Consider the following 22349-nt stretch of genomic DNA (forward strand, 5'->3'; position numbering starts at 1 on the left):
AGACCTTTGTTCGGGCCGGAAGAATAGCACCAGACTTGCGGAAGGAGAGCCCAAGGTTGACACCCACCAGGGGAAGAGCTGCCTGATAGGTACAGAGCTCCCCTGCGGAAATGCCCATCGGCCTGGGCTCTTTCCTTTCTTTCTCTATCTCTCTGCTACCACCTGCAAGACTGAGCTCAGCTGTGTAGTTGTCGATCGCTACGGAACTGGTGACCCACTCTCTGCTTTTCTTTTCTTAACTTATATGGAGCTCATAAGTGTATTTTTGTAGGAATGGTAATTTCAAACGATTAGAAAGCAGTAGCAGAGCAGAGTCTTTGAAGGGATATCTTGTAAAGTCACTTTACAACCTGATGTATTTCCATGCCCCGTCACCTGTGAACAGGCATGTGTTAGGAGGCCAGTGTGCTTCATCTGCAATGACTTTGATTTATTTGCTCTGTAAATTGGGACCGAAGCGATAATGGGAAGTGACATTAATTGTTTACCAGAATCCTTTTTGTCACATCCATTGCCTTCTCTGGAGTGTGTGACTGTTGAAACTCATGCTAAACTAATTGATATTGCCACAGTGAGGAGCAATGTCCACTCACCTTTATATACAGGAGTATGTGTTGAGCTTCAAAACGAAAATGTCATCAATAAATATTTTAATTTTCCCCCCGGGTCTTCTATGATTAGACAAAACATGGAGAATTTGAAATAATAACATTTTCTTCTTCCTTAATTCAAGAACAACTTGATTAAATGGTCTCCGAGCACCTGTCTGAGTCACCCACATTCAGGGATGGTAATAAAGAGGTTTAATAATCATTTCTGATGAACACGGATTAAATAACGATTACAGTCCATACTGGTTGACTACCAGCCTGCCCTAGCTACCTACCCCCACACACACACACACACACACACACACACACACACACACACACACACACTGCCAGTCTTCCGTCCCACAACCCTCCCTCCCATTGTGGTTCCAGTAGAGAGAATTTAAATGGCTGTGGTTTAATCAGATCTTGTAAATTAATTATGACATTATCAGGCTCCACTATTTCTGCCATTGTTTTTGATGTACATTCACCCGGGCTTTATTAAAGAAATTGGAGAAAACTAGTTAATTTAAGTGTTCTTTGTCATTCTGACTTGATTGGAATTATTGTAGTTTGTTTACACGAGGGATGGAACTAAGGCGCTATTGTATTATGTGATTGAAAGCAAATAGAGGCTTGTAGTGTTGCTGGAAAGCCAAACACAAAATTTAAATCGGGGTAAACAAAATTACTCATTTATTGGTAAACATTCTTAACTGTTTTTCTTGAGCTATTTTTGAACGCCATTGAAATAAGCCTTTCTGAAAATTGGGATACCTGGAAAAGAAGCCCAGTTCACTGAGTTGTGTGTGTGTGTGTGTGCTTGAGATATCTTCAAAGATTGTTTTTATTAGATAATATGCATACATTTACATTAATGTAAGTCTCGTGATTTTAGATGATTTAAAATAATATATATTTCATTTAAACATGACTTCTATTTAGGACAGATTAATAACCCGAATTTGGTTTTTTGTATGTGGGGGAATCTAAATTAAAAGAGGAGAGATTGGAATCTTTGGACACTAGGTTATGACCCTGGACAGAAAATAAGTGACAATCACTTCAGTATCTTTATTATTCAGATTACATGGACAGATCCAGAAGAATGGAGGCTGGGGGATATGCTCACTAATGTTTTGTTATTAAATCAAGCAATTTGTTTTTGAAGAATCGGTCAGTTTTGGAAGAAGTGGTGCCATTTTGGAGTTAACATTTTACCCCTCTGATTAGGATTTACCTCCTGCATTGGAGCCTTCAAACTCAGAGACTTGTCATTCTACCCCGTGTGCCCAAAACCACTTGACTCATAGCGTTAAGTCCAGGAGCATTCGAGAGATACATTATGCAAATGTAAGAAATGCTAGTGAAATCCACCGTGAGGACAAATGGCTCTTTTTGGGCCCTTGAATCCAAAAGAGAAAGAAGTCTGTAGTTTTATTCCTGGATGGGGGACTCCTCAGTAATGAAGGAAAACAATTTTTATGTGAAAATAGAATGTCTACGTGATAAAGGCCTGCCTAATTTCTCTAGTAATACAATTTGATTTTCTGATTAGCTGTCTTATTCTGTGATTCTTGTAATTTTGTCAGGTCAATTAACTGGAGTTGAGTGCTAGAGAGAAAGGACGTGTGGGCACTGCTGGCTTCATTAGATGTCAGTAGCTTAGGTGCCTTTTGTAATAGAGTCTGTGTGGGATAATTTAGCCGATATTGTTAATGTCATAGCATACAGAACTTAAAAAAAAAAAAGATTTATGAAGCAGGTCAAATTGGACAAACAATGTGAAGTGCTATCAGAAGGGGGAAAAAGTGATCTACACAACATACATTCTAGGTACTAAATGCAGATCAAGGAATTATTCAGCAAGGAAGCAATGACCATACCGTGTGCCAGCACTGGCCCTGGTTGCCCAGGTGCATGGGGTACATAACACATTTTCCTCTAAACAAGGTGTGTAAGCCCCAACTTGGGAGATCTTGAAAGTTTTTGTGCAGAGTCCTGAAATAAATATCATCTTTTATAATACGTTATTTACACATTCTTCCCTTGCACTGGAAGGTTTATGAGGGCGAAGGTTGGTCTTTCTCTTTTTATCTCTAACACCAGGCATGGCCCTGGTATTGTAGGTGTGCAGATGTTTATGGAATGAATACCTGAAGCTTAACTCTCCAAGGGTGTGCCGATGGGCATGATTGTGGGAGTTGGAGAAACGAGTTAGGATATGTTTTCAGGAGCCCCCATTCAGAGTAATGTTGCACTAGACTAGTACCCCAGCCGCAAGAAATGAATGCATTTGAGAGACGTTACAAAGCAAGACTCTACTTAATGACTGACCAGATAAAGAAGACTCGGGGTAGTTCTAGAGTTTGAGTCTGCAGAACTGTTACCCAAACTCAGGAAGTCAAGGGAAACAGCAGTTTGGTTGTGAAAGGGCCTGAGTTTGGGTTTTGAAGGATGAGGGAGCCATTATCAGGTAGAAATGTCCAGCGGGCAGTGGTAGATTTATGACTAAAGTTGGGAGAGATGTCAGGGAGGGAAATAAATGGCTGTGGAGTGTTCAGTGATGAGATTATAATTGAAACCATGAAAGTGTATAGTTCCTCTTGGTATCGTTTCAGTTTCTGGTGCTGTTCAAACTGAGGGTTATCTAAACATTTTGCCTGTACAGGAGATTGAAACACTGCATCCGCAGATGAAATAGATGATGGTTAAAATGCTCTCAAGTTCTAGAGATTCTCTAGACCTTCTCCTTTGGTTAGGGAAACAAGACATAAACATGGGGAAAGTGCGAGCAAGACGGAGTCATACCCAGTCGTGATAAGCACTGATGCCATAAATTGCTAAATTGGACAGCTCAACAATCAAAGACCGGTACCGAGAGGTATCAGTTAATTGTCGGATTCAGACCCAAAGTGAATTTGGAGTTTGAGGAAGACAGGATCTTTTGTATTCCGGCATGAGCCTTCAAAATTTCACGAATAGTTTCCTCATTTGGATAAACATGATCCGCCTATGCTGATTGATAGCGTTACCTATCGCCCAACGTCAGCTCATCACGACATCTGTTTTTCCGTTTTTGCAGAAGATAGATGAAGAGAACGAGGCGAACTTGCTAGCAGTCCTCACAGAGACACTGGACAGTCTCCCTGTGGATGAAGACGGATTGCCCTCATTTGATGCGCTGACAGATGGAGATGTGACCACTGAGAATGAGGCTAGTCCTTCCTCCATGCCTGACGGCACCCCTCCGCCTCAGGAGGCAGAAGAGACGTCTCTAGTAAGAACCCTTCCTAGTGTTTAACGGGAATTGGAGTTGCCTCTGGCTACCCGCTGCATGGGTATGACGTAGTGCCAATAAGGTTTGGGTTTTTAATTTAGACTGATGCCAAAATAATTCCCGAGCACACTCGGAGCTGCAAATTCTTGTGATTTTGTGTTTAAGAATGTTGGTCGTTAACAGTCTTCACGTAGGCTTACGGAAGTTTGTTTTTAACTGTCTATGGCTGTGGATGTGTGTGTATCGTTATTTCTTAGCATTATTTATGTTCGTGGTAGAAACTTAGAAGACGTAGATGACCCGAAATGAATGCACCAAAAATTCACCTGTGATTTCAAATAATCTCTAATATAAAAAAGGTTGAAATCTCCTCTTGTTTTAAGATCTGTTATCATATTTATGAATTTTAGATATGCATAACTGCTAGTGTTATACATGACTTTACTGTTTGGAGATGCTCTAATTCATTAAGAGATTTCTTATGGTTGGATATTTGGTCTTTGTCCTGTTTTTTCACCATCATAAATTATGTAATAATCGACATATCTGTAGTTTTATTCTTATGCCCGTGATTCTAGAAATAAAAGGTAGAAAAAGGGATATGCAATATTTTAAGGTTTTAGATCCATAATTCTTATGAAGATTGAAAAATAATAGCACATTTGCAACCTAAGTTCCCTAAATTTATGGTAGGCAATGAAGAGTGAATTTGTTGGCAATGAAGAGTAAATTTTCTTTTCGATGCAGTGCTTGACCAGAATTTTATTAGTTCTAAGACACAGTTTACCTTCTCATCTATGGTAGCCATTTGTCATTTGCCATAAATCTGATGTAAGACCACACTATGTAAATTATGGAATGCTGTTCTCCAAACTTTAATAATGTTCCTTGGCATGCCATTTAGAGGTTGTTTCTCTCCCATCTCTAAGTTTTTTAAATGTGGAAAGCACTCCATGTAAACATATGGAGACTCTATTCGTATGCCTGTGCATTTTGAGTTTTCTGGTTTAGAAGAAACTGTCTCATAAGTAATTGTTACCCCAACACACACACACACACACACACACACACACACACACACACACACACACCGTTTCTCCATTTCTCTTGATTTCTTTACATTGATACCAGATGATTTGCATCCGCATAACTGATTCGACTAGGAGGAGTTGTTGATTCAGAGTCATCCTGCCTGTCCAAGCAGGGAGGTCCCAGCAAGCCAGCAAGTCAAATGAAGAAACAGAGGTCAAGAAAGAGTAAATGACAGGGCGACTGGGTGGCTCAGTCGCTTTAAGCATCTGACTCCATTTCAGCTCAGGTCATGGTCTCATGGCTTCGTGAGATCGGGCCCCGTGTTGGGCTCTGCACTGACAATGCGGAGCCTGCTTGAGATTCTCTCTCTTCCTCTCTCTCTGTCCCTCCCCTGCTGATGTACACGTGTGCACACACAATCTCTCTAACAATGAATAAATAAACTTCAGAAAAAAAGAGAGAGTAAATGCTTTGCGTGAACCAGAATCACATCTCCCGACTCTATCTACTTACAAATCTTTTTCAGTGATAGCCACACTTTCATCACAAATATTTGAATCAGTAAAGTTAAAATGGATTGTGAAATATCCTTCAAAGCGTTGCAGAATATTGTATATATTTTCACTTGATGCATTTGGGTTATTGAGGGGACAGAATACATAGATTCTGTCCCCAGTCCCCAGTTCCTCATTTAGCAAGGCAGCATTTCTCATCTAGTAGGTATTTAGAAACCCTTTCAGGAAGATCCTTTTGCCTTATTTTATCTTTAAAAAAAAATCAAAGTAGACAACACTTAGTCTCAAATGTAGGGAAAGGACATACTTTCACAGTTGGTAGTGTAATGCCAAATTTTTCTTTTTCGAAATATGTTTCCTTTAGCACTATTGTGCCGAGGTGTGAATATAATTAGAGAGTGATGGAATTAATGTTTATAATTATAATTAATTAATTTTAAGTTTAAAATTTCAATAGCTTATTCAGATGCTTAAAAGATGCATAACTTCTCTTGCTTTTCCCCCTGATATGTTTCTAGCTTAAGAAGCTCTTACTGGCACCAGCCAATACTCAGCTAAGTTATAATGAATGCAGTGGTCTCAGTACCCAGAACCATGCAAACCATAATCACAGGATCAGAACAAACCCTGCAGTCGTTAAGGTACGATGTGAACTTTGTAATATAGGAGGGAAACTAACAAAGGATTTTGCTTGAAGCTGTAAAACAAAGGATAGGTTTATTTCTACGTATTCAGTTGGGATCCCGCAGTTGCTTTCTAACTGTGAAACTATATGAAATGGGTTTCCAAAAGCAGCGCTCCAGCTACTTTAAAGTAGAAAGAGTTCATTTATGCTTTGTCTTCGGATGATTGGAATGGAAGTTCCACCGTCTGTTACTCCTTGCCCACTTTATTAATACGTGCGGCAATGTGGGTTACAATAAAATTTGCTGATAGGCTGGTATTGTCTAGGAGTGACTTTAAGATGCAGGACTGCCGTTTCGCCAGCTGTCTAACCTGAGAAAGACTGTTCTGGAATCACCGCAAAAGATCTGTCTCTGCCATTAATTGGATAGAATGCTGGCAATGACATAATTCGGTTAGCGGGCTGTATTAAACAATGTTTGTCTTGCCATTCACTGTGAGTGAAAACGGAGCGTTAAGGGGTACTTAAGAGAATTGTGAATACGGGGCTCCAGCAATCAGTGGCAAATTAAGGTTTAAACCAGCTTATTTTTTTTTATTCACAGTAAAGGCGCTATAGGGTCTTGTTAGTTACATGTTGCTGAGTAGGAACATTGAAATGTAGGAGAAATGAAATAAAAAGCTGCCTAAATGTCATTTAGGAATTTTAAATGTAATTTTCTTTCCTTGTTCTGCAAACAATTATTCACAGCTCATAGATCTAGTACACTTAGACTGAACACTTCATTGAAAATCTCATCTCTTCAGAAAACCTATATCCATTCTGATAAGGTTCAGTTCACTAATTTTAGCTTTTTCTTTATGCCTCGTTTTTAAGACCGAGAATTCATGGAGCAATAAAGCGAGGAGCATTTGTCAACAGCAAAAGCCACAAAGACGTCCCTGCTCGGAGCTGCTCAAGTATCTGACCACAAATGATGACCCACCTCATATCAAACCCACAGAGAACAGGAACAGTAGCAGAGACAAATGCACCTCCAAAAAGAAGTCCCACACACAGTCGCAGTCTCAACATTTACAAGGTAGGCTGGGGACCCAAACACAGGCTGCCGGGGAGGGAGCCGAAGGCAAACCCGGCCTGCACCACGCTGCGATGCCCCCACTTTGGGCTTTCGCTCCGCGGCCGTCTCTCTGGAAAGAGGATTCAGCACTTGGGTAGAGATTAAGGAAAATAAAAAAAATCTTCCCTTGGACACAGGTTGAACATGTCCTCTTTGGCTGATATGCGGCCGAATTCATAATCACCAAAAGGCACCTGAAATGTGAACTGGACGGGGAGGGGGGGGGCGGGCGTGTAAAGGGAATAGCTACCTCGGACAAGGTTTATGTGAAATCTGAATTGCTGAGATAATTGAAATTCTGAGCAAGCTGGGCTAGCCAATATTAAAAAGATTTTATTTTTTCCCTCTTCTAATAATGGCAAAAATGAGGCATTGTTGATTTGCTGTACATACCTTAAGAAATAGTACATAATAATGTATGCAGCCTCTCCCGATTATTAAGTGTTTTCTTTCCTTTCTTTCTTTCTTTTTTTTTTTAAGACCACATGTTACACTCATAGATTTTATTTTGTAAATAATGATTTGGAAATTCCTGGAATTTATTTTCATTTGCTTTCTATTAAAAAATATGGCCGAGAGCAAACTAAGCATCTGGGGTGATTTTTATTATTCCCATACATTGCTGGAAGGCCGATGCTTCTGAGGCAGATCAGGGTGATTTGGGGAAAACCTGCCTTGGCCTAGATATAATTTTCTTTCTTTTTGGCTCTTCCCTCACAAAAGTCCTGTCTGAGAAGCTTATGAAAGTTGCTGTTGCTTTAAAATATCCCAGCTTCCACATTTGCCCTACCTTTAACCTTATAGTGGAAGCAGGCATATTGTAAAATAGCCATTACAAACACCCACTTCTTTTTTTCCCCTTTTGTTTCCTCAACTTCCCCTTCCAGCTGCAGAGTGGTAGTCCCTGATCCCTGTTTTGAACCATGATTATTTCATACAGGTATGCCGTTGCTGCTGCTTTTAATAAGTATTTTCTTTCCAGTGTTTTGAATTTCCCTCTCTCATCCCTACGTCCCCATAAACCTTCTGGAACCTTCTTTCAGAGTTTGAAATTGGCTTTCAATGAGGTTTTCCCTGGTGGTTATCTCAAAATCACTTGGCCATCCTTTTCTGTCGGTTCAGGGAAAGAGATTTCTTGAAATGGGCCAAGCTGTTTTGCAGCTCACCTTGCCCTGATTGGCCCCTCACACGCATGCGCGGGAACAGTTTCGCTTAGAGCAGAACCCACGGCGCTTTGGGACCCAGTGGTGTGGAGAGAGCCTCAGGGGAAGGGGGCGCAGCTGGGCTTGCTCTAGTAAGGGGATGAAAAATTCACTGGGCTGTTCTCCCCCTGGTCCTAGTGTGTCCTAGTCATGAGTTCAGCGTTTTTGGAGCTGAATTTGGAGTCCTAAGCCGGCTGAAACCCTGTAGTGCGTGAAGCCAGGCAAGCAGCACATGTTCTAAACATGGTTTTTTTGTTTGTTTGTTTTTTTAGTTCGTTAATTTATTTTGAGAGAAACAGAGACAGCGCCAGTGCAGGAGGGACAGAGAGAGAGAGAGAGAGAGAGGGAGAGAGAGAGAGAGAGAATCCCAAGCAGGCTCTGCACTGTCAGCACAGAGCCCCCGGCAGGGCTTGAACCACCAACCATGAGCCTGACCTGAGCTGAAACCAAGAGTTCAGTGCTTAACCGACTGAGCCACCCAGGCATCCCTAAACATCTTTTTAATTTTTACATTCTTAAGACTTTATTTGGCCCTTTTGGATTTTGAGAGTTTGGGGGGTTCTCGGTTTGTTTGTTTTTTAAATCCATTTACCACTAGTATTACTGTAACCTCTTACAAAACCATGACAGTGAGGCGTTAACTTGGCCTGTGGAGGATATATTCCTTAGAGACCTGCTTTGTTTGGGTTTTTATTTATTTATTTTTATTTATTTATTTATTTATTTATTTAAAAAAAATTTTTTTTAAACATTTATTTATTTTTGAGACAGAGAGAGACAAAGCATGAATGGGGGAGGGTCAGAGAGAGAGGGAGACACAGAATCTGAAACAGGCTCCAGGCTCTGAGCTGTCAGCACAGAGCCCGATGCGGGGCTCGAACTCACGGACCGTGAGATCATGACCTGAGCCGAAGTCGTCCGCTTAACTGACTGAGCCACCCAGGTGCCCCTGTATGGGTTTTTAAAAAAGATATTTTGTCTGTGACAAAGCATAAAAAGTTTATCCCAGAACAAGGCCTGTTAACAAAACACAAAAAACAAAAACGAGTGACCAAAAAAACCTGCAAAATTCCTGAAGTTATCAAAGGCCTAAAACAAAAAATAAAATGGTTGGCTGTGGATAACCAACAGGAAATAAATGCTCAGCTTCAGGAATTACTTAAATTATTATTCAAACCGAAAAAAATATATTCACAATTAGAGACAATAACCAAGGGTCTACGTGGTCGAAAATACCATGATCTGAAGGAAAAAGATGCATTCTTGCCCTCAAGGATCTTAGAGGCCCTGGTCTATCAGTCATTGGAATGGTGTGGATTAAACTCCCAGGAAACCATATCAATATTCCCCTAGTGGTAGTTTTTGTGACCGTGGGCATATTCAGGAATCATGGTATCATGATCACCTATACCCAACTATCAGAATGTTAGGAATCTTCCTTTGAGCATTTCAGGTAGCCTACCCTACACCTTGAAAACTGGAATTTCAAAGACCGATTTTCAATGTCTATTTATTGTGTGACCTATAGCACACAGTTCCTATCTGGTGACATTTTCCATGGAACCTGTATGCGTGATCCTAATTATTAGTTGAACACTGAAAAAGTTGGTAAATTTCTTTCACGAGTGTGCTCTTTTGGAAAGGCTCATTATATCAGACATACTAAAACAATTAATGTAAAACCCAGTTCATTTATCTGTATATATAAAAGCCGATCAATCAATGTACCTAATTTGTAGAAGACAGCATGAACTTCATATTTCTGGATGCACACTGGATAGATGATAAACCATTCAATTGTTTAAAAACCAAATCTAAATCGACAAATTAAATATGTAAATACTATTTATCCAAGTAAAGTATGTAATTTCAGCCTAATTTGGACATAAATAATATTTTCACATTTCAAAGGACCTTAATTACTGGGGTTGATTAATTTACTTTAATATCTATCGAATGCAATTCCTTTCGGTAATAGGAAAAAGGAAACATATTCTGGGCTGACTCTGCCAGGAACTAGTTTTATGGCCCTTCGAAATATCATTTCATATCGTTAGACCTCAGGTTTTTCATCTCTAAAATAAGAGTTTGTTCTAGAGACCTTTTTATTTTCAAGTCTAGGATTTTCATTACGTAAATGACTACCTCTTGACCTTTTGAAAGTAGTTATGTTAATGAGAAGAAATTGACATAAACTTACTTACATATAAATATATCTTTATAGATAAGCACATATATGCATAATATGTGGATGTATATCCCAAGTGCGTTTCTCATCATGTTTTCCCCTCCTTCTGTTCAAAATACAAGACTGCCAAGGAGAAGCAATTGAAATTTTGGAGTGAGAATATTCTTACTCCACCCCTCCTAATTAGGAAATGCCACCTGTAGGAGGTAAGATTTAGGAAGCATAAAAGGAAGTAAATGAGCTCTCTCTTTGCAAGTCTGTTGATCTCTCCACTGATAAATGCAGTATTTTACTTCCGTAGTCTGTAAGATTTGGGGATCTAAACCTCTTTTAAACCATCTGGGTCAATGTCCACAATTTGTCATAATCTCTCAATTAATTTTCAGTAAATGGAATGGTTATTGCTTGAGCTTTGGCCTCATAGATATAACCTATTCTCAGGGCTAGATATAAAATTATACATTTTAGGAGAAAAATCAACTGAATATTCATAACGTTCTGTTGTCTGATAGTTATTCTGCTGTTTTCTTGTCTAAACAAACCGTGTACTGTATTCCAAATTAAAATAGAAAACATTATTTCTCTCTGATGGTATGATGCAAAATTTGTATCCTTAACCGAGATGCTACATTTTGGGGAAAATTCTGGTTTTTGTATGTGGTTTTGAATGATAGTTTACTGATGCAAATGTTGTTTGGAATTTGTTTTAGCATAATGGACTGTTGTCTGACTTTGATCCAATATTCAGGGATTTCCGTAATTTAGTTTTCCAGTTTCCAGTTTCCAACCTGATTGTAGTAAAAAAAATCTAAAAAAAAACCCCTCAATATTTCATAATTAGTTTCCTTTTCTTTCCTTTAGCCAAACCAACAACTTTATCTCTTCCTCTGACCCCAGAGTCACCAAAGTAAGTATTAAGAAATGTAACCATTTTCAGAAAGGGAAGGGGGTTCTAATACATTTGGCTACAGCAACTCCATTTCAGTTTGTTTTTATAAATGTGCCATATCTTCCAGTGACCCCAAGGGTTCCCCATTTGAGAACAAGACTATTGAACGAACCTTAAGTGTGGAACTCTCTGGAACTGCAGGTAAGCCTTATATATCACTTGGAACCGTGTGTAGTTATGTGTGTGTGTGTGTATGAAATATGTGTTAAAGGATAGCATGTATTCTGTATGTGATTAATGAAATTAACAAATAGTACAAACAACATTGGATAAGAAGTTACCTATAAATATTTTCGTTTATTCTTCTTTTTTTTAAAGAAGACATTTTTTGCGTGTGTCAGACTGGGGCCAGATCCTCTGATGTGTATTATTGCTTTGGATCCTTGAATAACCCTATTTCAGATTGAGACCCCAAAACTTGAACAGGAGGAATTAAAAAAAAAATTAATGTTTTATTTATTTTTGAGAAAAAGAGAGAGAGAGAGAGAGAGTGTGTGTGGGGGGGGGGGGGGGAGAGGGGCAGAGAGAAGGATACACAAAATGGGAAGAAGGCTCCAGGCTTTGAGCTCAGTACAGAGCCCGACGCAGGGCTCGAACTCGGAACCGCGAGATCGTGACCTGAGCCGAAGTCCAACGCTTAACCGACTGAACCACCCAGGTGCCCCAAACATGAGGAATTTTTGACTGGTTTCACAACAACCTCACGAAGATAGTGGTAGTTTTCCCATCTTTAAGATGAGGAAATAAGGTTCAGAAATGTTAAGTAACTTGCCCAAGATCACAGAGCTAGAAAACAGGGAGCAAAGTTCTGAACCCAAGGAGCAAAGTGATTACATCGATGTTTTAATTGAAATATTTTCGGGGCGCCTGGGTGGCGCAGTCGGTTAAGCGTCCGACTTCAGCCAGGTCACGATCTCGCGGTCTGTGAGTTCGAGCCCCGCGTCGGGCTCTGGGCTGATGGCTCAGAGCCTGGAGCCTGTTTCCGATGCTGTGTCTCCCTCTCTCTCTGCCCCTCCCCCGTTCATGCTCTGTCTCTCTCTGTCCCAAAAATAAATAAACGTTGAAATATTTTCTCACTCACCATTGTACTTAACAATATGATCTCTCCTATATATGTTACCATCTTTATATCTTTTCAGCAAAGGCGAAAAATAAAAATCTGCGCATTCACCAAAACGAAATGTATTCCCATATCCTCAAATATCCTCAAACAAGAGTGATTTTCTTTACCATTTGGACTTCTGGACTCATTTAGTGAGTCTTACTTTATATACTGAAGAGGAAGGAGCCTTAAAAACTTGGAGTAACCCCTAAGTAACTTAATCATCCAGGGACTTCCTAGGAAGACTTCTAAGTTGGTTACAAAAAGTGCCTTTGCACTGAGTGCTTTATGTGGAGGTACTTAAACTACACCAGAAAGTGAATCTTAAGCTTGTCTGAGTAGGAAGTTCCTTGGCTCTGGCCATTGCTGATAAGGGTAAAGGAACAGTAACTTAAACAAGATTCCTTTAACCAGAACTATAGTGCCTATATGCACCATGGTCATTGTTGCTAAGTTTAATTTCGCACTTTGAGTTTGCTAAATTACCTCCTTATGAAAAAGGTCTATCGCATGATCGCATGATTTGCTCAAGCAGTAGATTAGTTGAATTCATGGTATTTATATATACTTTATGTGTGTATGTGTGTGTATACAGACATATACATATGCAAATGTAAACATATCTTTATATGCCTACATACATATACGCGCACAGAGATTCGCTTAAAAGCATATGCTTTACATCATTTCTTAAATAAATTATAATTACTCCTATAAGTAGCTTTTATGTGTGTGTATCATACGCAGCAGAGACCTTCTTATCTGACCAGTTGGAATGAGTATTTGGTGGGTCTGTTGAAAAAGTTGATTAAAGTATACAGCTTTGTCATTTTACTTTTGCCGAAATCATATAAAGAAACATTCAAGTATCAAATTTTCTGTATAAGACACAGAGACCTTTGCTTTCAACTTTAATGTCCTACCTGTCAATCCATTCATCTTTCGGGCACAAACTGCACTAATAATGTATCGTAGATGGTATACACTGTTCATTTCTTGATTTTTAAAGGAAAAGAATTAAAGATATTTGTGTTGTAGCCTGAGAGCAAAATCATCCTAGATTTTTATGATTTTCACATAATTAAATAATAATAATCATTTCCCATGTTTTCCCAGTATTTCTAATACCACCTGTCTACAACTTATTTGACAACTCTTCTTTTAGTGGGATACCTTTATTGGTTCTTCTGATGGAAACTATTTTTCGTATACGTCATTCAATTTTGTAATATTTTATTATCTTACATAATTCCAGTTACCACTATAATAGACATCACCTTGTTTGGGAAATACTACTGTGGATCATGATAAGAACTCAGTTGAATCTATTAAACATGAGTGTGCAGAATGTTGTAAAAGGCAGTTACTTTGTTCCAAAGAGGATTCAGAAAGCTTCCACCGTGTATACCCACACCCAGGTTTCTGTTAAAACATTTTTATTATTGTATTATGTATTATATTATGAATAATTTAATCTTCTTGTAAAAATGTCAAAAATATAAACTAGTAGAAAAGTTCTTTGTAATTCTAAGATGTACAGTTATCCATAGTATTTTTTCCCTATGGATAATTTTATACATTATATTTATACCATAGTCATTTTGTATATATAATTTTGCATCCTGACTTTTCAGTTAGCATTTTAATAAGAAATTTTCATATCTTCACCGGCCTTTTACTGTCAGGCTTTTAATGTGTTGTATGACATTAGCTTTAGTAAGTACATCAAAATTTGTTTCATCATACTCCTATTATAAATTTTGGTTGTTTTAAAGTGTTACTGTTTTGAAATAGCACTGCATTAGAAATGTTTGCTCATAATTTATTTTTTTTTTTACTGAAGTATAGTTGACATGTAATGTTATACTAGTTTCGGGTATATAACATAGTAATTCAACACTTCTATATATTATGCAGTGCTCACCGGGATAAGTGTAGTTACTGTTAGTGAACATATAAGTTATTGCAATATTATTGATTAATTCCCTATGCTGTACTTTTCATCCCCATGACATATTTATAACTGGAAGTTTGTACCTCTTAATCCCCTTCACCTATTTTGCCCATCCCCGCCCCCCCCCTTCCCTCCCCTCTGGTAACCACCAGTTTGTTCTCTGCATTTGTGAATCTGTTTCTGGCTTTTGTTTGTTCGTTTTTTGTCTTGTTTTGTTTTTTAGATTCCACATATAAGTGAAATTATACAGGATTTGTCTTTCTCTGTCTGACTTATTTCGCTTAGCACAAGACACTCTAGATCCATCCATGCTTTCAGAAATGGCAAGATTGTATTCTTTTTTATAGCTGAGTAATATTCCATTTTATATGTATACTATATCTTCTTTATTCATCTCTTGCTTTTATATCTTGGCTACTATAAATAATGCTGTAATAAATGTAGGGATGCATATATCTTTTCTAATTAGTGTTTTCATTTTTGTTGAGTAAATACCCAACAGTGGAATTACTGGGTTAGATGGTATTTCTATTTTTAATTTTCTGAGAAACCCCCATATCATTTTCTATAGTGGCTGCACCAACTTACATTCCCACCAGAAGTTACGAGGGTTCCTTTCTTTCAGCATTCTTACCAACTCTTGTTATTTCTTGTCTTTTGATACAAGTCGTTCTGACAGGTATAAGGTGATATCTCACCATGGTTTTAATGTTCATTTTCCTGATGATTTAGTGATGTTATGCGTCTTTTCATGTGTCCATTGGCCATCTGTATGTCTTCTTTGGTAAAATGTCTGTTCAGGTCTTCTGCCCATTTCAATTGGATTATTTGTGGGTTTTGTTGGTTCTGTTCATAAATTTAATCTTATTGTCTCAAAACAAATTCTTAGTAGTTTTTAATAATGAGTATAAAGATAATAATATCTTAGGGCCTTCTTGTATAGATTGCCACACTGCTTTCCAAAAGAAGTGCTTTCATTTATCACCCTATGGATATCCTTCCATGGATATACTTGCTTTATTACATCCTTCCTGGCATTGGGTATCTTTTTTTTTTTAATTTTTTAAATGTTTATTTATTTTTGAGACAGAGAGAGACAGAGCATGAACAGGGGAGGGTCAGAGAGAGAGGGAGACACAGAATCCGAAGCAGGCTCCAGGCTCTGAGCTGTCAGTGCAGAGCCCGAGGCGGGGCTCGAACTCATGGACGGTGAGATCATGACCTGAGCTGAAGTCGGAGGCTTAACCGACTGAACCACCCAGGTGCCCCTAGGTATCTTTGTTTTTGAAGTGTTTTGCTCGCATGTATATATGAGAATGTCACTTTAATTGCATTCCTTCTATTAGTGAGATTATGGTGTTACAAAAAAAAAAAAGCACTTCTTTTTTCTTCTTGCAAAAGTTTTAGCATTTTTCTTCTTGAGAGGAACCTAACTTTAAATAATTTAATTATCATTTTGAAAGTTTAGTAGCCCACGCTATTGAGAGAAAAGTAGCGATTTATAGAAGATACATTTTTTTTCACATATTTAGAATCCTTAAAAATATACACAGTGGATTTATTTCTGTCAGTGAATCAGAATTTGTCTGACTGGTTTAAATCCTTTCTTCTTGGTGCTTTGAAAGATTATTGGGTACAATGAAAATCAGTTTACCAACATTTTTAATACCTGCTCTATGCTTGCAATATGATAGGTCTTAGTGGATGTACAGCAAATATAAAGCCTAGAGACTGATCCGTACAAAGCATAAAGCATTGTACTTGGCCTGCTCAATAGTCTTGTGTTTAAGATGTGAGCTTATCCTTCGGATTCCGTGTCTCCCTCTCTGTCTGCCCCTCCCCCGCTCATGCTCTGTCTCTGTGTCTCAAAAATAAATAAACATTAAAAAAAAAAAAAGGATATGGGCTTATAGTCTGTTGGGGAAATAACACACATGGGACAAGTAGCATGAAGGCGAAATATTTATTACCTCTCATGTTTTGTTATCTTCTAAGAAAGGTGGGCCCAGGGGGTGGTTTTTAGTTTCTTGAGCATGGTAGTTTTAAGTGTAAAGATGCAAATTAGAGAAAGTGAGGTGGGGTCAAATTGCATTACATACTAGAAAGAATTTACAGCTCCAGGAAAACGAGGGACTGAGGAGAAACTTGCAGCAGGCAGAAGGAGGTTAGGAAGAGAAGTTTGGAACTTGACTGGAGAAGGATGTAAGGAAGTTTTTTTTTTTTTTGGATAGAGATATTGTGGGTTTGAAACGCTCTGCCGTATGTGATGGTTATGATCTCCATCTCCTGAAACAATCTCTAGTAAAACTTCTTGCATAGTAGTGTTTGGAGGATGTGATGCACACTGATTGCAGCTCAGGAGAATCACCAAAGGGAGAAAAGAAGTTACCAAGTCACTTTGCTTCAAGTTAAATACAATGACTGCGCAGAAGATTGAAAAGGATTACAAAGACGGTTCAAGGACCAAAGGAAGCATTGAGGTGATATCATTAGCCAAGGACCCAGGCGATCCATGGAAAGGAGTGTGGAAGGAACCCTGCTCTCTGTAGGCAAAACTGACTGGGGGAGCCTTAGGGAGAGGAATATTTGTATCGGACTTGAACTGCCCAGGGGACCAAGGGGAGAAGATATTGATGGAGCAGAAGGAAGAAGGCAGGAAGTCAAAGAGATGTTTTAGTAACACTGAACTTGGCATGGGCAGTGACATCAGTAAGGAACTGCAAGACGGGCCATGCGCTTTTCCCCCTTTGTCTTTTAATTGCTAAAACGCTTTTCTCTCTCCTTAATCTTTTCTGGGTCTTAGTTTCCTTAATGTTAAAATCATACTTATAATCCCCCAATCGAATTACCGTCTGACTTAAAGGACTAAAATATAGGTTGGAAAAATAAAATTGCCAGCATTCAACCATTTTTGACATCCTAAAATGGCAATTTTGTGTGCGTTCAACCAGAATTTTAGAACTTTATAAGCAGCAAAGCTCCAAATAAAAGTAGTCTACTATGATTTTCTGAAAGCAGGCAGCATAGCTTAGTGAAGTTATGCAAAACCTTGGCTCTGACATTGGATAAACCCAAGTTCAAATTCTGGATCTACCATCTAGCAATATGGCCTTTGGTCATTTTTTTATTTTTTTTATTTTTTTTATTTTTTTTTTAATTTTTTTTTTCAACGTTTATTTATTTTTGGGACAGAGAGAGACAGAGCATGAACGGGGGAGGGGCAGAGAGAGAGGGAGACACAGAATCGGAAACAGGCTCCAGGCTCTGAGCCATCAGCCCAGAGCCCGACGCGGGGCTCGAACTCACGGACCGCGAGATCGTGACCTGGCTGAAGTCGGACGCTTAACCGACTGCGCCACCCAGGCGCCCCGGCCTTTGGTCATTTTAATTAACTTCTGTAAGGCTCAGGATCCTAATGCACCAAAGGAAGATAATAACAGCACCAGTATCTCATTGGGTCTCTCTGAGGATTGAGATAAAATGTGAAAAAAGGTTTACTCCAGTGCCGGCATATATAAGTATTCAATAAATACAAGGTATTTAATTACTGATTCTGCCTTAATTTTATCTGCCGAGGTGTCTGTACCCTGTCGCTCATCTTTTCAACTTGTGATATCTTCACCTGTTCCCTTTCATTGGCCTTCATGTTGTTTTCTCCTTGGCACACTCATATGAAGTTACATATTCTCTTTGTGGCAAAATCCCTCTCATTCTCTAATATGAAATTCAGCACATACCATTTTTGGTATGGGTATGGATTTACCAAGTCAAGGAAGAACAATCTCCTCCCTGATACTCTGTCAATAATAGCTACTTCTGTTATTCCTACACATTCTGGAGATTAGCCACTCCCTAGTAAGCATGTGATATATACTATCTTTTTGATTCTCTGGCCATTTCATGGTTGAGGAAAAACCTGTATGTTGACACTGGCTTCGTGGTGGACCCTGGGTTCAAAGCACGTCTGTCCAACTGGAGATGATGTCTCCTTCCTGAAGCGTGAATTTTAAAGATAGTAGTCAACATGTGTTATGTTAAATAGGTTTCATTTCACTTGCCAAGTGTCATTGATTGGTATTGGCTGCCAGGAGCATTGTGTTGAGGAGGATTCCAAGGCCAAGTCTGTATTCAGTGAAAATGTCATGACCAATTAGTGATATCTGCCGTTGGTGCAGCAAGGGGGTGGACAGGGTGGAAACATTCATGTTGTTGATTTGTTGATCCTTGGTCTACAGGCTTAATCCATTTCGTTATGGCCGAGGAAATGGATCAAGCTGTTGCCCAGGACCTTCTGGTGTCTCCTTTTTCTTTACTTTCACAAATTTTAGGGACATGTTCCAAACATTTACGTGCAGATGTACAGAGTCAACAAAATTCTGAGACCTCCAGAAAAATCCCTCTGCCCCATCTGCAGAGTCTTTGGGAAACAGGAGGGATGAGACAGGAAGTTTGCTTTATTAGGTATTGCCAGCTGGTCTGACTTTGTGATTGTCCTAAACTAGCTCATTTTGGCTGATAAAAAAAAAAAAAAAACGCTTCTTTTTTACAGGTGTAAAAACTAATTTGATTTCAAAATAGCTGTTAGTAAAACAAGATGAGAGGAGAGAATGCTCTTTTGGCAGAAGGCATTTAAATCTATTGCATATGGAGATTTTCAGAGTGCTAGACTTTTTGTTTCTGAAATGGAAATGGCAAGGCAATGTCAGCTCAACTGGATGATGGTTTCAGCCAGAAGACATAAAAGGAATTTGGTTAGGGACCAAAGTGGCTGACCCCCAAGTTTCACATGTATGTATGTGTACATGTACACGTGAACCGGTTTTAAAATTATTTCTGTAGAAGTAATAAAAAGCAAGATGGCTATGTTATAACTAATTAGGGGGAAGGGGAAGAACAAAATAATCAGCAGTTTCATCACCCTAACGCACTAGGTCTTAACAATATTTTCCTCCATTGGTATTGCAGTTTCCTCGCTGTTTTGATGATAGAGGACAAGTGTTTGGTGTCATTTGTTTTTCACTGTATGTTTTCCCTTGGCTTAAATTGGCCAACATTCAAACTGAGCTTTGGTGGACTTGTTCTTAAAAGAACCCACTCATTAACCCATCAGTTTGTCATTTCTTATTCTTTTATGTAGAGTTTTATTTTTTTTAACATTTTTGTTTATTTTTTGAGAACAGAGAGAGACAGAGTGTGAGTGGGGGAGGGGCAGAGAGAGAGAGGGGGACGCAGGATCCGAAGCAGGTTCCAGGCTGCGAGCTGTCAGCACAGAGCCCGATGTGGGGCTTGAACTCACGAACCGTGAGATCATGACCTGAGCCGAAGTCGGAGGCTTAACTGACTGAGCCACCCAGGTGCCCCTAGGTAGAGTTTTATATTGCCATTTTTGGACTTCCCATTTAAAAATCTGTTTTGCTGGACAGAATATTGACAGAGAGCATAGATTTGCTGTACGCTTTTGGTATATACTTCTTTTGTATGTGACTTATCTTTGGGTAAATGAACCAAAGCCAAATATGAGCAGTAGTTGGTAGTTTTCAAAGGAAAACCATAGCATGAGAGAACTGGAAAGTGATTTTGACAGGTCGTATAATCCTTTACTGAGCCTGAAGACTCCAAGAAAGAGAGACCCCACAAATTCTCTTTACAGCCCATTCCAGTGTTTGGCACCTCTTACTGTCAGGGGTTTCCTCCATATTTCAACTCCATTCTTCGTTTTTTTTTTTTTTTTTTTTTTTTTTTATCTCATTCTTCTTGACCCAACATCTGGAATGATCATTCCTTTGTTATCTTTTCAGGAAATAATACTATCCAAATTTCTTTTAAGCCAAGAATAACACAGTGATTTCCTCTCCCACATCAGCTTGTGGGGGGAGTTGGTGATCGACGTTCCCAGAAACGTCACCCCCTCACCCCCACCCTCATCCCTACTCCTGCCCCAGCTCTGTGGGAAAGTGCAAGGGGAACCAATTAGTATCTTCATCTTCCATGAGCAAGAGTTGGGGAATTAGGCACATGTCCTAGGAATGTTCTGAAGGCTTTCCGTGAGGCCGATTTGTTCTCCGGGAATCAGGGGTGATGTAGGAAATACTGAAAAAGCAGTAAAGGCAGGAGCACTGGCCCTCAGACCAGCCGGGGTTGATGGCAGCCAGAGTACTGGGCAGGGTGTGGGATGTTCCCCTGTGCAAGCATTAACACTTCCGTGGCTGGCTCCTCTGGGGCTCCGGTGAGTTCCGGGAAGTTGGGGGTGGGTGAGACCACAGGAGCAACTCTTTTAACAAAATATTCTCACTGGCAGAGCAGTCACAGTTCATACTGAGTGTCAGCCCTTCCTACAATCTCCAGATTCTTGAGGCATAGATTGTGTGGGTAGGAGGAGCCACACGCCTCTCTGCCCAGTCCTTCTTTTTTTCTGGGAAGGCTTGAAGCAAATGAGAACCTCATCTTCCCACTGTTTGTCCTTAAGAAATATCTGAATCGACATGTGGCCTAAGGGAAATCCCACCGTCAAAGAAACTCCGAGGCAAGGCACAGATACAGCGTTAGGGCCTGCAAAATACTGTAAACTATTCAAAAACAAAAAACAACAAGCAAAACCCTGCTGAAGTCACTGCGTAGACAGTGGAACATGCAAAACACAGAGGAGTCACCGTTTATCAGAGTCATGCAATTAAACAAACAAACCCAAGAGAGAACTCCTCAAAGAAAATCGTTTTATAGCCCATAATGAAAAACGAAACAAAACTTGTCTCTGACTTTTTTTTTTTTTTTAAATAAAAGGGCTGTTTAAAAAGATGACTGTGGAGTGTGCACCACTTTTCCCAGACTTGCTTTGCAGAAGTGCCTAAGTGTGAGTGATGCAGAGGTACTTGTTTATTATAGAACACATTTCAATGCAGTAATCATAAATATTGCTAAGGTTGTGCTCTGTTGAAATATGACCTACATACTCTTGATTGTTTGTGTTACGTGATTTGTCTGACACCCATTACATTCCGGGTAATAGCAGCCATTTGTTGCTCTGCACAGCAGGCTCTTTTGACAAAAGAAAATAGGCAGTAATAAAAAAGCTATAGTCTGAATTACATTCTGCACAGTGCTGCACTGCTGAGAGTTTGTGCAAGTGTGTTAGCAATGCTCTGAACTGCCTCTTGTCAGCCTTCAGCCTGTAATGGCCATCTGTCCTCACATAAATCTGTCAAAACCTGCTAAGTTCAAGAGAGAGCACGGAATATACCTTGTACTGTCAACACCAAAATGTACACATTCCCCGGAAAATCAACACACAGGAAATAATCCGGAGGTTATGGGAGGCATTAGCCCTGTTGATTTAAGCTTGTGGGGTGAAATTGAGAGTCTGGCCATTAGAGGGAAGATGAGCAAAGGTAGTGGCATTAAGGAATTGAGTATTGACTGCCCCCCTCCCGCAGGGGACAGAGTTCTGGGTGGGGAAATGGGAGAAATCCAATTCGTTCAGGTGCGGCAAGGGGTCTCTGTCCTATCAGCGGCTCTTGAAAGTTTGACACTATTTTATATATATAAGTATATACAGTGCTTCTCACGCTTTTGTTTTGCTTTGTTTTGCTTTAGGTCTCAACTATATCTGGAAATAGATTTTCACTTAGGCACTGGTGGTTGCATCCTTGAGATTTCCCAGTCTTGCTTGGAGGTATTCTCTGAATAAAGATATTTCAGTAAACAGTACAAAAGTTTAGGGAATTATCTGAGTTGTTTTCCCTTACCCACCTACTCACTAATCCTGAAATAACTTCCATCCATGAAACAGGTA

At 39.4% G+C, this 22349-nt stretch overlaps 1 protein-coding gene across 2 annotated transcripts in view; it reads left to right on the forward strand.

Moving 5' to 3' along the window:
- The window catches only part of PPARGC1A (PPARG coactivator 1 alpha), a 133381-nt gene that overhangs the window by 85811 nt on the left and 25221 nt on the right, over positions 1 to 22349 (forward strand). For both annotated transcript variants that reach the window (XM_036064273.1, XM_036064271.1), the window contains exons 3-7: positions 3679 to 3873; positions 5939 to 6061; positions 6922 to 7126; positions 11417 to 11462; positions 11572 to 11645. In XM_036064273.1, coding sequence (XP_035920166.1) covers positions 3826 to 3873; positions 5939 to 6061; positions 6922 to 7126; positions 11417 to 11462; positions 11572 to 11645 — 496 coding nt within the window. In that variant the 5' untranslated portion in view covers positions 3679 to 3825. The remainder of the gene's footprint in view (positions 1 to 3678; positions 3874 to 5938; positions 6062 to 6921; positions 7127 to 11416; positions 11463 to 11571; positions 11646 to 22349) is intronic.

Source organism: Lynx canadensis, chromosome B1 (assembly GCF_007474595.2).
Source record: "Lynx canadensis isolate LIC74 chromosome B1, mLynCan4.pri.v2, whole genome shotgun sequence".
In the NCBI taxonomy this organism is placed as follows: Eukaryota; Metazoa; Chordata; class Mammalia; order Carnivora; family Felidae; genus Lynx; species Lynx canadensis.